The sequence below is a fragment of the Schistocerca gregaria genome, chromosome 6 (genome assembly GCF_023897955.1).
Source record: "Schistocerca gregaria isolate iqSchGreg1 chromosome 6, iqSchGreg1.2, whole genome shotgun sequence".
NCBI lineage: Eukaryota > Metazoa > Arthropoda > Insecta > Orthoptera > Acrididae > Schistocerca > Schistocerca gregaria.
This window is the reverse complement of record NC_064925.1, coordinates 50,902,405-50,922,615: the sequence shown is the minus strand read 5'-3', so window position 1 is coordinate 50,922,615 and position 20,211 is coordinate 50,902,405. Positions and strand designations below refer to the sequence as shown.

General features: G+C 39.5%; 1 protein-coding gene across 7 annotated transcripts in view; it reads right to left on the bottom strand.

The window, feature by feature from the left end:
• Window positions 1-2,422: 2,422 nt before the first annotated feature.
• Window positions 2,423-20,211, bottom strand: part of LOC126278449 (gastrula zinc finger protein XlCGF17.1) — a 110,001-nt gene continuing 92,212 nt past the window's right edge. For all 7 annotated transcript variants that reach the window (XM_049978567.1, XM_049978565.1, XM_049978570.1 and 4 more), the window contains one exon: window positions 2,423-5,328. In XM_049978567.1, the coding sequence (XP_049834524.1) occupies window positions 4,560-5,328 (769 nt within the window). In that variant the 3' untranslated portion in view covers window positions 2,423-4,559. The remainder of the gene's footprint in view (window positions 5,329-20,211) is intronic.

Below are 20,211 nucleotides of genomic sequence, written 5' to 3'. Positions count from 1 at the left end.
TTATCCTGAAAGGTTTCAGCTAGGTGGTGATAACTAGGGCCCGGATTTTAATTACCTAAAAAACAGTGAAATATGCAAGCATTTACAACCTAAAACTTAAATAAATATGACCTTAAAAAAATAAAGTATGACCTTAAAAAAATAAAGTATGACATAATAGAAGTTTATTTACAGTATTCTTGTTTGTTCATTTAATTTTTTATTCACCATAAAGTAATACAAAATTCACTTCTCAAAATATTGTAAGTATAGTTCTTTCTTTCTGTAGGGTTTGTGGCTATATTGCACCTACTTTTTGAATGTCTGAATGTTTTATTTTCCAAACACAAAGTACAGTGAAAAGATCATCTATCGAAACAGTAAAACAATGTTTTCATTTCTACATAGTATTTTAAGCATTTCACATTATTTAATACCGCATGTCAATCTCCAGTTGCACTGGATCACAAGGTGCATTTTCAGGTTTTCCATTGTCAAAGATCTACGGTTATTGCTGAGGATAATTTTCTACCTGGAAAAGCTCCTCTCCAATTCACAAGACGTCACTGGAGCATATTTGAAGGCAGCCAGGTCACTGGCTTACACATGCACTGCGTTGCATAGAGTTGCCAAAGAGGTGCAATCAGATTACCCTGATGTGGACAAATTAATTTCCTGTGGCAAGAAAATCTATGTGAAGGCTCCGCTACAAGTGCAGAAATTCAAGAAACAAGCACCTTCAACGCCCCTCCCACCTAAACCTGTTCTTACATGATGGGGTTCTTGGCTTAATGCTGCTGAGTATTACTGCACCAACTACACCCAAATAAAGAGAATATTCTGTGAGCTTGATAGTGATGAATCAAGTGCTACCAAAATTGTGAAAGAAGTTTTTACAGATACATTGTCTCAAAGCGCCAATTTTTCAGTGATATCAAAAGCCATCAAGCGACAGGAAGCTGTTGGCACTCAGCTATGTGAGCCCTGAGTATTGTGCAACATGTGCAGAGTGAGTTGGGTTGAGCTCGTGGTCATGTGGCTGACAAAGTGAAGACCAAATTGCAAAGTGTTCTCCAACGGAGTCCTGGCTATTCTACACTGTGCAAAATTAGTGACAGTCTTTCAGATAATCCGCAACATTTGAAGATACTGAAACAAAGCTTCTTTCTCAGTGTAGATTCATCTGGAACTGGATGTGTTGTGTACTTCTCCAAGAACTGTCTGAAGCATGGATTCTTCAGCTTTTCCAATGGGGTGTTGCAGGACACCATCATCTCACACAAATCCTTGCAGAATGATTGCATGGTTGACGATTGACCTGTCTGTTCAAATAACAGTGTTTACCTGCTGTTATTTTCAGCACTTCGTTTCACACAGCTGCTGTGTTTTTGTGATATTACAGTGTTGTTGCACATTAAAGCAATTTTCTGCACTAATTTTAACTTCACACAGTTTACAAAATAATATGTTCCCATCAGTACTAAAGAACTTCTCTCCAAATTCTCGAATATATCTGTGCAACTTCACGCTGTCAGAGCACTTTGCTTTAAGCATGTTGAACTAGGCAAAGGCTGTATTCAAACTGGTTACTGGGAACACCTGCGCGACTGCGATGATTATTACGGCAGAAGGCGGCTTTGTTAGCTCTGAGAGCGTACTGTCGACTCTGCGCAACAATTTTTTGTGTTCGCAAAACGACTGTTGTGGTACACCGATTTTCTGCTAAAAGATGTGTACTAATTTATCTGTTTATCATAATAGCACATTAAATATTGTCTCGTGAGCAACATATTCATTTTCTTATTCGTGTGTCCTGTAAGATACAAGAAAAACGGTATATGCGTTTTTGCCAAAAGTTGATGGAAATATGACCTATTAATAAAATGTTTTGAAATATGACTTTATATGCACAATCAAAATACATTTTTTGACACTAAAATGCCTAGATTTGTGTATAAATTGTTCTAAAATTCACCCTATAGATCAGAAAAAAATGACTTGTCATTACAATCCAGGCCCTAGTGACAACACAATGGTCTGAGAACAGTTTCTCCACGAAATTGTTTTCTTGTTGAAATTTCATAAGAGATGTAGCAAAGTCACACAACACAATCTTAGTTGTCAAATATATAAATCTTAAAGATGCCTAGACCAGATGGATAGGGTACAGTATCTGAAGGCAGCTAAAGACCAAATGAGAATCAGTGCTATAGGCAAACACAAACAAATAAGAATGTCAACTGAGGGAGTTATTGTAATATTTCCAAGTATGGACGGGGCTCAATTTTCTGACTTTCATTTTCTGAATTAATGCTTTATACCAGGCATATTAAACAGGGATAATAATAATAATAATAATAATAATAATAATAAATATTAATATTATTCTATTTTTATATTATTATTATATTTTTGATATTTAATATTGTAAATAAAATGACAATCTTCTTCAATTTTTTATTTGATGATACATACATCATAACCATATGGTTCCAAATACTCATCACTACACACCGCATCCTGTGTGATTGTTTATGTTACAAAACATTGGATTTTTATGACACAAATTTGTTAAAGATGTTACAATTTTTGAATTGTACGATAGCTGGCTACTTGCATTATAAAATTTTGTTCCATTTGAACAAAAATAGTCACAAATGTGCTCATATGTAAACAGTCACTTATTTAAAGCTGAACGTTAGTTTACTCCATCACCCATGAAAGGGTGAACAATCATCACTTTATTGTTGTCATTTAAGAGTACTTATATTTAAGGGCAGCAGGAAGCTGCTGCTTCCATTTTGTGAAGTTTCAGAATGAGTAGACGCAGCAAACAAACATTCAGGTGTCAGTAAGTCTGTATTCATGAAATCATTCTGCTTATATCTGGTGTTTCAAAACGAATATCAGGATTTTAAGGCTTTGTAGCATGTATTTCCTTCAACTTAAATAATAAATCAAATGAAAGAGCAACTCAAGACAGTTTTTCTTATAAGTGTTCAATCTGAGCACCATTAGTCACAGAGCACATATGCCAACTTTGCAAATGAAATGTTACTGCATGACGATGAAGATTTTCTGGATAGTGTCCTTCAGTGATGAATCAACATTTCATCTAAGTGGAAATGTGAACACATCCAGGGGGTCAGAAAATCCCCACAAGATAGTACGGTTGCAATGAGACTCCCCTATATTGAATGATTTTGGTATCAGATCCCAGCAGATTTATGAGCCTTTCTTTTTCCATGAAGCAACTGTAGCTGGTGTTTTGTATCTTGATGCACTATAACTATTTGTCTTTCCTCAACTGGAAGAAGCTGAACCACATAACTGTATTTGGCAGCAAGTTAATGCACTGCCTCACTGGCATAACTCAGTACAATAGTTAAACGACGACATATCCAACGGCTGGGTTGGATGCTAGGGTCTAGTTGACAAAGCTTGTTTCACGTGGCCTACATGTTCGCTTCATCCGATGCTATACAATTTTTGTCTTTGGGTTACTTAAAGGATCTCTTATCTGTACCTTCACTACAGCTGATCTATGTGACACAGGAAACTGGATTGAAGCAGTTGTTACAACAATTACTCCAGACACAATGATAAGATCTGGGAAGAACTCTGTGTGTGCTTTGTGATGGATGGTGCTCACATTGAACATTTGTATGGCAAACAGTTGCTCTTTCATTTGATGTTTAATTTATTATTTTATGTTGAATGTAATAAATGCTACAAAGCATTGAAATCCCAATATTCATTTTGAAATACCTGGTACATAAACATGGGAGTATCCCAAAATTTTCTTTTCCCTCAAGTAGATTTCTTATCCATGAGGAAGCAGAATGAAAATTGGTTATCTTTTGTACCACAAGCCCAAATCTACTTTTCTCTGGTAGGAAACTTCAGGTTCCTGTAAACATCTCGAGTTCAGGCTTCAGCAAACAGTACAAGCCTATAATGAGTAGTTTATATAGTGTGCTCAATTACTTAAAAATCAATTCAGTTTGACAGTCCTCAGTCCAGGAACTCAGATAGGCATGCAAAGCAATGCCTATAATCCTTTCAGCATTCTCTATCCATAAATTCACTTAGGACAGGGCATCTTAAGACAATTCTTGGAAGACATAACACATGTGGCAACAGTGCACTGACTTCAACCTGTCTGCAGCAACTGTTTTTGACTGGATGGTCTGAAAGATCTCTCTGCATACAGCACAGATGTGAACTACTTGTTCTACACACTGGTGCCACCCCCTCCCCCCAAACAAAAACAATTCCTCATGTTTTAATGCTTCCCCCTCACTACTCCACTTCTTCAGTGATCAAACTGCTTTCTTCCCTGGTGGTCATGTACTGCCCCATGGCAGATCAGGCTGTCAACACGATCTCTCCAGCCTCTCCCAGCTACTGCAGTTAGTATGAGAAACACAAAGCATCTGTTTCCTTATTGCAAGCCAAGCCGCAAGGCTGAGTGTTTCCCATATATTTTCTTCTCAGCCTGCAAAATCTGAAGAAGCCTCAACAATTGAAGCTAGATTCTTCGAGGAGGTCCTCGTAATAGGAGCTGTAGACCCCGTATCCTACTCCGCAGTGCTGACCATTACACTACTGAGCCGGCTCCCCATTATATGGGAATGCAAATGCCTCTTCAGATTGCCAAACTGAGTGAAGCCTTTCCCACAAACTCCACATTCATGGGGTTTCTCCCCCGTGTGTGACCGCATGTGGACTTTAAGAACACTAGGTCTAGGAAACGTTTTGTTACACACATCACACTTGTATGCATTCTCCCCCGTGTGGGATCGTTTGTGGCTTGTCAGACTGCCGTGGACAGTGTAACACTTTCCGCAAATGTCGCACACGTATGGCTTCTCCCCTGCATGTGAGCGCATATGTCTCTTTTGTTTGCCAGAATCGGGGAACGATTTTCCACAAACGTCACATTTGAATGGCTTCTCACCTGTATGTGTACGGTTGTGAACATTCAGATGAGCTGTTTTCGCAAAAGTCTTTCCACAGATGCCACAAACGTACGGCCTCTCACCGGTGTGTTTACGCATATGGTATTTCAACTGACAAGGCTTAGGGAAGGACTTTCCACATTCATTACATGGATAGCTTTTTTCTCCAGTACGTGAACGCCTCTTCTTTTTCAATGCAAGTCTCAATCTTGATAAAGTACTGTCATGTTCGCTATAGTTGCTGTTCCACAACTTGTTACCATCACACTCTGACTCTTCTGGTAACGTTGTGTAATTTGAGTCATCCGTCAGGTAAGCAGGAGTTTCTGCGTGGAGGGCTGCTTCTTGCACTGGAACACTGTTGTCATCAGCAGCAGGATTCGGCGGCCTAGTGAATGCCACAAATCAGATCAAAGATACATGTTTAAAATAATTTAATTGTTTGTAAATGGGGGGAAAGTTACTTCACTGCACATAAGTTGCCATATGCGATCACTACAATTTTGTTATTCATGACTGATGGGATACATGAAAACATTAATAACAGATTATGAACATTGCAAAAAATGAATGCCAATAACTACTACAGTAAGCAATACACATTTATGATACCACTAAGGGAAACAGGAAAATGACTCCATCACTGGCAAATATATTTTAAAAGGTTTATGCACAATTGTAGGAGACAAGGAGAACATTATGAAAGCCACTGACCTTTATGTTAAACACCGCCACAGTATACTGCAAATAAATATTAATGTATCGTCAAGTTTTTACTTTCAGCTTCCAATGTTGTGTACACGAACTGCAATCATCATCATCATCATCATCATCAGGCTGGGCAAGAAAGATATGGAGGGTAAGAACTGGCATGGAGTGATGAGAGTAGCTGGGATAAGATGGGAGGACATGGAAGGGAGAGAGTGGATGTTGTTTTTACCTGGGCCCAGGAGAATGAGTTGGGGGTTGTATTTTGGAGGAGGAGACCAGACAGCGAGGACATCAGCCTCATCGGATTAGGAAAGGATGGAGAAGGAAGTTGGCCATGCACTTTGAAAGGAACCATCCCGGCATTTTTGCACCGATTTAGGGAAATCACCCTAGGAGAATGGGAAGGATGGAAGAGGGTAGGAGCGATATATGAGGTAGAAACATAAGTACTGAAGAATAAGAGAGAAAAAGAAGTGTGAAGGGAATGGAAGTGTTAGAAGGAGGCTGTAGAAAATATAGGAGAAACTGAGGAAATGGGCTTAACAAAACAAGCAGAGTATTAAAAACAGATCATAACAAGATGGCACCTATAAAAATGTGTAGTGGCAGAAGACTCTAGAAAAACAAGTTAACATCTAAGGGCACCCATCCCAGAGGGGGAGGGGTGGGGGGATGAGGGCGGGGGTCATGGGGGGCTGCAGGGAAAGGAAGAAATATACACGGTGTCCCAGAAAAGTTGAGACAAACTTCAACGGATTGCAGAGGGTATCTTGCAGAACAAATCGAGGATAAGAAGTCATGTCCAGAAAAATAATCCAATGATGCTACATAGTGCTGAAGTTACATGAACCAGCAAATGCCACCTCTTCAGCTGTAAATGTGACGTTGTACCCTGGTGGAAAACAGGTGGAACATGTCGCAACAATGTTTGTCATTCAGTGATTGCCACAATCACCAGTGGAGAATGAGGAGCTACTCTCATGCTCATAAATTAAAGATAATGCTGACACAGGCTGGAACAACACTTTGGTGAGCAGCTTGCGGGTTTAAATCACCTCAGCATATGACCATTTGGTGCATTTGACCTGTGGTCATCGCACGGTGGTGCTGGCAGCAGTCCACATACGCAGAGGTGTGTTGGTGCATGTCAGAGTACAGTGCAGTGAGTAAGTGTGCGGACATTTTCAGACGTGCTAATGGTGACGGTGTTTTGAAAATGGCTTAAAGAACACATATTGATGACGTTATGAGGGGTAGAATACTAGGGCAACTGGAGGCTGATCAAACAGAGCAGGTCATAGCACGGGCCCTCCGTGTGCCACAAAGTGTGATCTCAACATTATGGCAACGATTCCAGCAGACAGGAAGAGTGTCCAGGCACTACAGTACGGGACATCCACAGTGTACAACACCACAAGAAGACTGATATCTCACCATCAGTGGCGCAGACAGCCAAGGAGTACTGCAGGTAGCCTTGCTTGGGACCTCATCACAGGCACTGGAACAGTTGTCTCCAAACACACAGTCTACAGATGACTGAACAGACATGGTTTATCTGCCTGGAGACCTGCAAGGTGCATTCTACTGATCCCTGGTCACAGGAGCACCCGTAAAGCCTGGTGTCAATAACACAGTATATGGTCATTGGAACAGTGATCCCAGGTTATGTTCACGGCCGAGTCCACATATAGTCTTAACAGTGATTCTCACCGGGTATTCATCTGGCATGAACCAGGAACCAGATGTCCGTGAAAGGGACCTGTAAGGAGGTCCTGGTTTGATGGTGTGGGTTGGGATTATGATTGGTGCACGTACACCACTACATGTCTTTGACAGAGGAACTGTAACAGGTTAGGTGTACCAGGACGTCATTTTGCACCAGTATGTCCGCCTTTTTAGGGGTGCAGTGGGTCCCACCTTCCTCGTGATGGATGATAACGCACGGCCCCAGCGAGCTGCCATTGTGGAGGAGTACCTTGAAACAGAAGATATCAGGTGAATGGAGTGGCCTGCCTGTCCTCCAGACCTAAATTCCATCTAGCATGTCTGGGATGCTCTCGGTCGTCGGATCGCTACACTTCTTCAAACCCCTACGACACTGCAGGATCTCCGACAGGCACTGGTGCAGGAATGGGAGGCTATACCCCAGCAGCTGCTCGACCACCTGATCCAGAGTATGCCAACCTGTTATGCGGTGTGCGTGTGTGTGTGTGTGTGTGTGTGTGTGTGTGTGTGTGTGTGTGTGGGGGGGGGGGGGGGGGGGGTGGTGATCATATCCTGTATTGATGTCTGGGTACATGCACAGGAAACAGTGGCGTTTTGTAGCACATGTATTTCGGGATGGTTTACTGAACTTATCACCAATACCATGAACTTACAGATCTGTGTCATGTGTGTTCCCTATGTGCCTACGCTATTAGCGCCAGTTTTCTGTAGTGCCACGTTGTACGGCACCACATTTTGCACTTATCCTTAATTTAAGAGCATGAGTTTCGCAGGTGTGGTGAAGATGGAGTTAGGATACGCGTAGAAAGGCCTTGCCTCCTATCAATGTCAGTCACTGCTGCCTTAGTGGATGACTGTTTCAGTCATTCAGTCATTTCAGTTAATTTTTCTCCTGTACAAAGAAAAACTTTGGAGATTTAACAGGGGTACATCAGCATGCAAATTCACATAATTCACATTTGCTGCTGAAGGGGTGGCTCAGTAGCAGGTGGTGGTGATTAAAACTTTGACTCTCTGTAGCGTCACTAGACTACGTTTCCCAACACAGATGCCCTCCACAACCCCTCAAAGTTTGTCACAACATTTCTGGAACACCCTGTAGAATAGTCAGGCGTTTCTATTTAAAAAAAAAAGTTTTACATGTCTATATTGCCTAGGTTTTTAACAGCACTGGAACTGCAACTTTTTTTGTGGCTACTTACAAGTCACTAATCATCTTTCAAAATATTCCATATCACTGGGACTTTGTCACTAATGTCACTAAGCACCTCCCCCCCCCCCCCCCCCCCCGTTCCCCTCGGAAAAAAAAAAAAACATCTACACTCTACACACCACTGTGAACTGTATTGCAGATGATATGTCCCTTCGTACCAGTTATTAGGATTTCTTCCAATTCCAATCAAGGACAAAGCATGGGAAGAATGACTGTTTAAGTGCCTCTGTGTTGTAATTAATCTAATCTTGTCCTGATGACCCATTCATGAGGGATACATAGTTCCTACAGACTGATATAGTATTTTCCTACAGTCCTTGTTTACAGCCAGTTCTCAAAATTTTGTAAGCAGGATTTGTAAGAATAGTTTACTTTTATCTTCAAGAGTCTGTCAGTTCAATATTTTCAGAATTTCTGGGATGCCCTCCAAATGTATGACCATTCGTGCTGCCCTTCCCTGTATATGTTCAATATCCCCCATTTGTCCAATCTGGTACACAAATCACACACTTGAGCAATATTCTAGGATGAGATCCATGAGTGATTTTTAAGCAGTTTCCTTTGTAGACTGCATTTCCCACTTTTCTACCAATAAACCAAAGTCTGCCACCTGATTTATACAAGACTAAGCCTAAGTGATCATTCCACTTCATATCCCTACAAAGTGAGTTGGTGAGCTGGCTGATTCTCCAATAGTGACTCATTGATATTATAGTCACAGGATTTTTTTTCCTTTTTTGAAGTTCATTTTTACTTTTCAGAACATTTAAAGGAAGTTGTCAATCTGCACCACTTTCAAATCTTAGCGAGATTTGACCAAATATTTACATAGCTTCTTTCAGACATTAGTTCATTGTAGATAATTTGCAACATCTGAAAAATGTCTGAGATTACTATTTAAATTTGGAGGTTGCTATTAAAATTGTCTGCAAGATAATTAATATACAACATAAACAGTACGGGTCCCAACATACTCCTCTGTGGCACGCTGGAAGTTACTTCTACACCTGTCAATGACACACTATCCAAAATAGCAGGCTGCATCTTTCCTACCAAAAAATCCTCAATCCCGTCACAAACCTCACTTTATACTCCACATGTACTTTTGACAATAAGCACAGATGTGATGCCCAGTCAAATGCTTTTCAGAAACCAAGAAATACCGCATCTAACTGACTGCAGTTACCCAAAACTTTCAATATGTCAAATGAGGAAAGTGTGAATTGGGTTTCACATGATCTACATTTTCAGAATCCAGGCTGGGAGCCATGGAGGAGATACCTCATTACGTTTCAGCTCAGGATATGTTCTAAAAATCTACAACAAATCAATGTCGGGATATTGGGCAGTAGTTTTGTGGATCACTACTCTTACATTTCTTGTAAGCAGCTGTGACCCTTCCTTTCCTCAAATTATGAGGCAGAGCTTTTTGTTCAAGGAAACTACAACAGATTATAGCTATAAGAGGGCTAATTCAGTCTCAAATTCAGTATAGAATCTGATGAGATTCCTCTGGGACCTTGGAGATTTGTTCAATTTTAACAATTTCAGCTGTTGCTCAACCCCACTGTGACACTAATACTTATTTCACTCACCTTTCCAGCGGCATGAGAAGTAATTTGGGGCAGTTCTCCCAGGTTGTTCTTTGAAAAGAAACACTTGAAAATTGAGTTAAGAATATCTGTATTCATATTGCTACACTCAATTTGCTATCTATAACCCTATGGTTTGTTTTAAACCTATTATGCAGCTGTCTCTTGTCTATTTAGTAGTGTGACTGTAAACTATGGAAGGTCCCTCCCTTCATAAACTGCCCTACTGGTTATTTATCTATGCACTTCATGGTAAACTATTCTTTTAAACTTGACCCATAGTTCCTCTATGTGCTCCTGCACCGTACTGAAAGTTTCATGCTCCTCATTGAGATATGACACTACTGCTTTACTTTTACCTAGTTTACTGAACATATATATCTTTGGATTTGTTACTGGTAATCACTTGTGCCACAACCACCATATGGTTACTGATACTAGTTTTGATGTGGACATCGTGAAAGAGATCAGTTCTATTTGTTGCCATTAGTTTTATTTGTTGGCACTAGTTCTATTTGTTGCCATTAGATCTGTGTATTTCGATCATGAGTGGGGTTCCGAACTATCCCAGTATGTTTTCAAAGAAGGCATTACTTATGATTCACAGTAAGTTTTGTCAAACTCACTACATAAAAGTGTTGATTTCCCAATTGATCGTTGGGCGATTAGTCTCCACCAATGATTACAGTATGACTCAGGAACTTGCTTACAAGCAAACTGTTCTCTCTACAATTTTCAATTTCATCGGGAAGTGAGCATGTTGGTCAGTATAAGGACCAAATAATTTTATGCCCATCTCTGATAATGAGTCTTGCCATAATAAATCTCAAATACAGTTTCAACTCTATCTCGGTGGAGTTGAGTTTCTTGTCTACACTGACAAATGCATCACCTCCATTACTCATTTGTCTATCCTTTCACCATTATTATTAATATTTTCCACAAAAATCTCATCAAATTAAGGCTTTAACCAGCCTTCTATACTGATTATCATGCGAACTTCACCACTTTTCAAGGGTGCTTCCAACTATGGCATTTCATTGTGACTGCTTTGGCAATTAACTACTAGGATTTTAATACTCTCACCTGTGAGGAGCATTCCTTGATCTCACACTAACACTTCTGGGTATCCTACAGCTATCATTTTCTTGACTGGATGAAGACACTCAATCTTTTTTTTTTAGTCAGCTATCTGTGTAGCAGCCTCTAATGCATAGTGCACACCTGACCCATTTAGGGGCACCCTACACTTCTTAACACTGTAGTATAATCCCTGGAAGTCACAGAACCTTCAAAGTCTCTAGTTCATTCCTTCCACTCAACTCGGCCATGATCAGTTCTGGGGATAAGACCGCAAATTTTGAACCTTGTTGAAACTCCACATGCAAAGCTGGTCTTTCCAACATTCCCAACCAGTTGCTGAAGTGATTTAAGCATGACCTCGGAGTAAAGATGACAGAAATAATTTCTTCCAATGTGCTCCACGATCTGCAGTTGGTTGGACCCTGTTCTGCAACTACACAGCAACCCACCATACACTGCATGGCAGGAGGTACCCTGTACCACTAATAGTCATTTCCTTTCCTGTTCCACTCGCAAATACAGCGAGGGAAAGCGAAAGTCTACATGGGTCTCTGTCAGCGCCCTAATAACTCATATTTTATCTTCGTTGTCAATAAGTGCTATGCATGTTGGCGGCAGTAGAATCATTTGGCAGTCAGCTTCAAATGCTGGTTCTCTAAATTTTCTCAACAGTGTTTGTCGGAAAGAACATCGCATTCCCTCCATGATTCCCATCTGAGTTCCGGAAGCATCTCCATAACACTTACGTGTTGTTCAAACCTACCAGTAACAAATCCAGCAATCCGGCTCTGAAATTCTTTGATGTCTTCCTTTAATCCGACCTGACATGGATTCCAAACATTTGAGCAGTACTCAAGAATATGTCGCACCAGTGTCTTACAGGCAGTCTCCTTTACAAGTGAACCACTTTTTCCTAAATTCTCTGAATAAAACCGAAGTCAACCATTCACCTTCCCTACCACAGCTCTCACATGCTCGTTCCATCTCATATCACTTCGCAACGTTTTGCCCAGATATTTAAATGACTTGACTGTCACAAGCAGGACTCCAGTAATACTGTATCTGAATATTACTGGTTTGGTCTTCCTATTCATCTGCAATAACTTGTATTTTTTCCGCATTTAGGGCTGGCTGCCATTCATCACAACAACTGGAAATTTTGAAACTTCCTGGCAAATTAAAACAGTGTGCCGGACCGAGACTCGAACTTGGGACCTTTGCCTTTTGCGGGCAAGTGCTCTACCGACTGAGCTACCCAAGCACGACTCACGCCACGTCCTAACAGCTTTACTTCTGCCAGTATCCGTCTCCTGCCTTCCAAACTTTACAGAAGCTTTCCTGCGAACCTTGCAGAACTAGCACTCAGTTTTAATCTGCCAGGAAGTTTCATATCAGCACACACTCCGCTGCAGAGTGAAAATCTCATTCTGGAAACTGCAAATTTTGTCTAAATCACTTTGTATCCTTCTACAGTCACTTGACTTCAATAATTTACCACACACCAGAGCATCATCAGCAAAAAACCGCAGATTTCTGCCCACCCTGTCTGCCAAATTATTTATGTATATAGAGAACAACAGCTGTCCTATCACACTTCCCTGGGGCGCTCCTGACAAAATACCCTCGTCTCTAATGAACACTCACCGTAGACGGCAACATACTGGGTTCTATTACTTAAGAAGTCTTCTAGCCACTCTCATATCAGTGAACTTGTTCGATATGCTCGTATCTTCATTGACAGCCTGCAATGGGGTGTCATGTCAAACACTTTCCATAAATCTTGGAATATAGATTTTTCCTGTTGCCCTTCATCCATAGTTTACAGTACATCATGTGAAAAAAGGTCAGCTGAGTTTCACATAAGTGATGCCTTATAAACCACGCTGATTCGTAGACATAAGCTTCTCAGTCTCAAGAAAGTTTATTATATCAAACTGAGAATATGTTTAAGGATACTGCAGCAAACAGAAGTTAGGGATATTGATGTGTAATTTTGCATGTCCATTCTTTTACCCTCATTATATACTGGAGTCACCTGCGCCTTTTTCCAGTCGCTTTGGGCTCTGTGCTGGGCGAGAGACTTGCGATAAATGCAAGCTAAGTAAGGGGACAGTGCCACAGAGTACTTGTTATAAAATCAAAGTTGCTGCCAGAACAGTATCTCCAACATGTTGAATGAGGCCCAAAGGCATATATACTGAGTGCACATGGTGTTCTCTCCTGTCCCTTGCTGCCATTTCCTTAAATGGTACCATTATTTGCCGTATGTAATGCAACAAATGTCACAAACATGTCGCAAATGCAATTGTGTTTGTTAAAACATACCTTTAGATCGTGAAAAAGTGTGCTAAAATGTGGAAAATTTATCACTGACAGTTTTCAACGGCCATGCTTTAATTGCCTGTGTGATAAAATTTGTTTCTAACATCTGCACTGTCATCACTTAAACAGAAAGCTACTGAAAAATAATTCTGTGTTGATTAAAGGCCTGGTACAAGTTTTCAACTGGACGCCACTTCAGTGACGTTTGTCCCCCCAACCTACCCGAATTATCCTGTCCAGCAGAGAGGACCTTAAGTTTAATGTGGAATCTGAACCATGTGTCATTTCTGATGAATCTTTACATCACTGAGAGTTGTATGCCAGTGCCAGGTTAAAGGCAACCTTTAAAAAATCCATAATCCGACCGGGCTCAACTATTTGGTTTTTTGCACTTGCTTTATTGGTAGACCATGAGGCCTGACACGAGAAGAGGAGTTGTAAAATATGTATTTGCATAAAGACTTTATCTGGAGAATATAATCACAAAAGTATATACAAATGAATGTATATGCAAATCTCCTTGAAGTGATAAAATTCAGGTTTCATCAAACACATCTGTAGTAAATGCCAAAGACCAACAAACTGAAGACTATAAAACAGGAAATAAATAACAATGGACATATAAAAATTTAAAAAAAATATAGGACACACAGTAGTGAAACTGATGACAAGAAATATGTATCTGTCATTACAGACAACTCCATATTAAAGAAAGCTGATGTGCCAAATTCAAAAATTTACACCTGCCTAGGAACCTTGTCTCATCAATTGAATAAATACTTCAACAACATACTAAACAAAAACACAGAATCTCCAGATGAATCACACATCTACTACGAAGATGCGTTCACACATGCAAGTAATAGGATTTTAATTAGTAGCAAAATATACAGAAGTTCAGTAAGTGAATAGTATACAGAGAGGATAAATAATACAATCAGAGAGCACAGCGATAATAAGTTATGAGGACTGAGGAGTATTTGTAGGTTCTAATAATTCATGTATGAGGAAAGGTAGTTTGCACTTCAACAGGTTAGGCACCAAGACAATTAGTACAATGTTAATAGGTACTACCCAGATCTTAAGAACAGCATGAAAAATTACCCAAGTCCACAACAAAGCTAAGATCACAACGTTTCCAAAGCAAGTGTGTGCTTCAGTTACAAACAAAACAGAGACCAAATGTATTATGCACTATAATGTAAATGATCACAATGCTGACTAACTGCAAAACTGTTTAAAAGTAAGAAATTATTTTGACTGTTTAAATGAAGAATGAAATTTTGATGGCTGCTATGTAGAATTAGTGGACCTAAATGTTATTGTGACATCAATTTAGGTAACCATTAAACATCATCCATAAAAATTTCATGGTATACTTGAATACCGAATTGTGTTGGAAGCTGTGGGACATTATTGCGAAAAGACAGCTACACAATGAACTGCAACAGAGAGACTGCTTTTATTGGCTACATATAGCATTATAAAACTGTATCTAATGATGTTGTAAATGTGACAAAGTAAATGTCAAAACAATAATTCTCAGCTACAAACATAAACGGAAGGTAGTGTGGTCTCTCATTTAACCCTGAATTAGGAATTAAAGTCTGTAACCATGAAATTTCTAAAATTAAACTTTAAAGTGACATTGTAAAGCCTGCACAAATATAAAGTGCTTCAATGAATTTTACATAAATATAATGAAATCACATTTCCATGTATTGGCTTACCAGGCACAAGCTAAATCCTTTTGCATTTGGTAAAAAGTGTAAGTGTGTGTATGTTTCAAGAGAGACTTAGAAAATAATGCGTGTTTTCACTGAAAACGAAACTTCTGCAGGCTGGAATGGTATTCCCACTAATGTAATTAAATCAGTGCATAAAACAACAATTCATCCACTAATTGCATTAATAAATAACTCTTTTGAAAAATGTTGTTCTCCATGTAGATCTATACTTTACAAACCATTGTGAAGTACACAGAAGAGAGTAGACTGCTACTCGTTCCAATCATGTATGGAGCATGAAGAGTATTACTGCTTAAATGCCTCTGTGTACATTGTAATTAGCATAATCTTGTCTTTCTGGTCTTAAAAGGAGGGATACATAGGATGTAGCAATAAACACCTCGATTAATCATTTAAAGTTGGTTTTTGAAACTTTGTAAGTACGCTGAAGACGAAGAGATAGAAAAAGTATATGAGGACACAGAAAGAGTAATACAGTTCGTGCACAGAGATGAAAATCTAATAGTCATGGGGGACTGGAATGCAGTTGTAGGGGAAGAGGTATAAGAAAATGTTACAAGAGAATTTAAGGACTTAGGACAAGGAATGAGAGAAGAGAAACACTAATTAAGTTCTGCAACAAATTTCAACTAGTAATAGTGAATACTCTGTTCAAGAACCACAAGAGGAGGAGGTATACTTGCAAAAGGCTGGGTGATATAGGAAGATTTCAGTTAGATTACATCATAGTCAGACAGAGATTCTGAAATCAGATTCTGGATTGTAGGCTGTGCCCAGGAGCAGATGTAGACTCAGATCACAATGTAGTAGTGACGAAGAGTAGGCTGAAATTTAAGAGAATAGTCAAGAAGAATTAATACGCAAAGAAGTTGGATACGGAAGTACTAAGGAATGACGAGATACACTTTAAGTTCTCTAAGGCTATAGACACAGCAGTAAAGGATAGCTCAGTTGGAGATTAATGGACATGTCTAAATAAGGTAATCACAGAAGTTGTAAAGAAAAACATAAGTACAAAGGAGGTAACTGTGAAGAAAGGGAGGGGGGGGGGGGGGGCAAGTTTTGGAAAGATCTTTGATGTGAAGCAACATGTACCCTGCATATTTTTGTATAACGAAAATATAAATTCTAATTCCATCAAACACCGCATGTTACTTTCCCAAGCATTGAAACTGAGACTGCGATGCGCTTTTGTAAAGCCTGTCATAGCTCATTTCACGTGATCTTACTAGCTGGCGGATATTGAAAGCATAGGACAAGTGATGTAGTCAGCCAATTAGCAACATCACTGTTAAGTAGCATGAACACACAAACAAGCAAAGTTAATGGTTTAAACTGATATACATAGTGTTGCAACAAGAAAAGAAAAGCTTTCACATGTAATACTGGTCTCTAAGGTTAATAAGCTGCAAGAGAAGCTAAGCTTCCAAATGATGATCTTTTCGTGTGTGTTACACTTCAAGATACATCACACAAATGTGCCAGTAAAATTTTTAATAACGAGATAAATCTCTGGTCTTGTGGGCTCAAAATTCTTCTAAATGACTTGTCATCGAAGAGTTGATTTTTAAATGAGAGTCAAATGCTGTGTGATTCAAGAAGTTCATCGTACATTATCATACATAGTTCAACCTGCGTAAAAGGAAATTTACTTTGAAAGTTACGCTTTTCAAATCGCCATTCGCAATATTTTCCTGCGACCTTTTAGAAATATGTTCGTTTCAGCAGTTGCCAGAGAGCAACTGCTGGATGGCATTATTTGTAATCAGGAGAACAAGAACTCTTTGTTGCCTGTTAGCTAGTAAGTTGCCGTTTTGTGTGACATAAAATTAAATACAGGATACATAAAACCAGTTACAACAAGAGACAAACAAGACAGTACACATTTCTTCAATCCTTAGCTCCTAGCATTTTCCCCCTCTAATCTTGCTACAGCTTTACACGGCGGGCTTTTCTTTCTGTGAAAGGATCTATTACCTCACCAAAATTCGTCAAATGTTTTGTCACATGAAAAATCGAAATGTCATTGTCTAATACTGAAGAAGTTGTTAATACAAGTAGCACCAAAGACCGGTGTGGTTTCTCGATCTGATTACGTATTTTTTGTCACTGTCTACTTGATAAAACAAAATAGGCCTTCATAATATTGCAACCATTTTCACACACACCAAATAAATAAGACTGTTTTGACACAAATGGTCATTTTTGTAACACGACAATATAATTCACGAAGTACCCCCCCCCCCCCCTCCCCCCCACGCACACACACTATCTGATTCCATTCCTGTTGCCAGTGACATCTTTCACACACCATTGCTGTCTTGCAATTTCAACACATTCGTCAAAGGTAGGTGGAAAAGTGGATGATGCACACGTAACCCATGCCATTATAAACGGCAACTATCACCTGGTAGTGTATGATGTGTTACACAATTCCACTGTTGCACCAGAGTGGTTCAAATGCTTTTCAGAAATCAAGAAATAATGTATACCCCTGACGGTCTTGTCTATGGCTTTGAGAGTGTCATGGGGGAAAAGTGTGTACTAGGTTTTGCATGTCCAATGTTTTTGAAATCCATTCTGGGTGGTAAGTATCAACCATTCTGTTCAACGTACTTCATTATGTCTGAGCTGAGGATTCTTTAATCATGGATGTCAAGGATAATGGGTGACAGTTCTGGGTATCATTTCTGCTACCCTTCTTGTAAATCGATGTGACCTGTGCTTTTCTTTTCCCCAAGAACTGGCTCTGTTTTTCGTTCAAGGGATTTATGATAAAATTGTAGTTAGAAGAAAGGGCCAACTCAGCCTCAGCTTCAGTACAGAACTTGATATGGATTCTTTTGGACCCATGAGCTTAGTTCAATTTTAGCAATATCAACTGTTTTTCAATGGCACTGATACTAATATCTGTATCACTCACCTTTGAAACGGTGTGGGAAATAAACTGGGCAATACTCCTGAATTTGCTTTTGCAAAGGAACGTTTGAAAATGAAATACAACATTTCTACTTTTGTTCCATCTGTTAGTCTGGGTACTGACTTTATATGGTACTGATCACCTTTACATATGACAAAAATTTCTTTGGACGTGGTGGTGGTGGTGGTGGTGCGGCCTATAATATTCTAAATTGATGATTGTTGAAGATTTTGTGCACTACCCTCTTGACAGCCAAACATGTTTCTTTCAGCATCTCTTAGTTTAAAGATGTATTAAAATATGGTCAGGGGAAGAAATGGGGAAATATCACGCTAATATCTCTTTCCTTTTTTTCCCAAATGTATTTGCAAAAGGAGTTGCAATCCAGATGCAAATGTTTTTATAATAAAACATGAGATTATTCTGAACGCCCAATTTGGTTTCCAACAAGGAGATATGTACATGCCATAAATAAGTATATTGATAAGATTAGCATCTCGTTAGACGACAATAATGAAGTTCGCAGAAGAGCTTCTGTGAAGTTTGGAAGGTAGGAGGCGAGATACTGGCAGAAGTAAAGCTGTGAGTACCGGGCGTGAGTCGTGCTTCGGTAGCTCAGATGGTAGAGCACTTGCCCGCGAAAGGCAAAGGTCCCGAGTTCGAGTCTCGGTCGAGCACACAGTTTTAATCTGCCAGGAAGTTTCAGTATTTTTCCACTTTCCCTGTATGCAGTATAAATCTCTGATAAGGTTTGTCTTGAAACACCAAATACCTCAGCTAACTCAGTTATGGAAGCACCCGCCGTACAAGCACCAACAGTTTGCTCACATTCAGATTCACTTAGCTCTGACACAATGTACTCACAGCTACACTGAACACTGTTCTGACCATGACTGACACTTGTAGTGTATTGAGGACACTGTGCAGGAGCATTTGCGGTCAAACACAACGCTGCAACTTGCAAGCTTGACTAGCATCTGCATTTTTGTTCAGTTTTTCCATGTTTTTGTCCAACCCCAGCTTAGTCTAGGCAATTTGTGCTCAATTTTAAGCAGAGCAAAAACCAGTTATTCATGCATCTCAAGGTTAATGACATCATATCTCCTGAACTGTGTGTTGTACAATAATATAATTTTGCATGTGTATTCAGTGATATGTGCAGATACTGTCTACAAACAGTGTTGCAGAGTCGTTAGTAAAGAAGTAACGAATTAAGATGCCATGCCTGATGCTGAACTTCGATGGTATGAACAGTGATAATGTAGTAAGTGATAATGTAGTAACTGATAAATGTTTTTCCTGACATTGTTTTGTAGGGTTGTCAATGAGGAAAAGTTTTGCAAAAGCTTGAACTCTGGTGTAAAGTTTGTCAGAAGTCAATAAGTAATATGGCATGAATATAGTCCAGCCATTTGCACAGTCAGTTATACTGCCTCAAGACACACACACACAGTTTTTAACTGCAACAGCTGTCTTACTGTGTTAAGTTTGTTACATACAATCATACCTCTGAATGAACAGATTGTGACAGCATTTTGAATTCAGTCAATAACTAAGCAAAATATAGAACATAAAATTTTAGATGGGCAACGTACAAATGGTAGCCGATACTGGGACAGTGGTTTAGTAATACAAATGTTTATTTGCTCGGCCAACTTACCTTTAGTTCTGTCTGCAGATCATACATGTGTTTTAACTGAAAATAGTGAAGCTGAAAATATCTTTGATTTCATAAGTAAACAATGGAAACTCCGGTAGACAGTCCAGTCCAAAGTTCTGGAGTTGGCAGGCATGTGTACGTGAAGTGTGCTTGCTCATGTGTGTGACTGGCGTGTGTCACACTTTTACTGACGAAGGCTGAGGCCAAAATCTGTATGCAGCTGTCTTTTAATCGCGTCTGTCTGCAACTTGACGTCTCTCTTTACAGTAAGTAGCTATCTGTCTTTTGAACATTGTT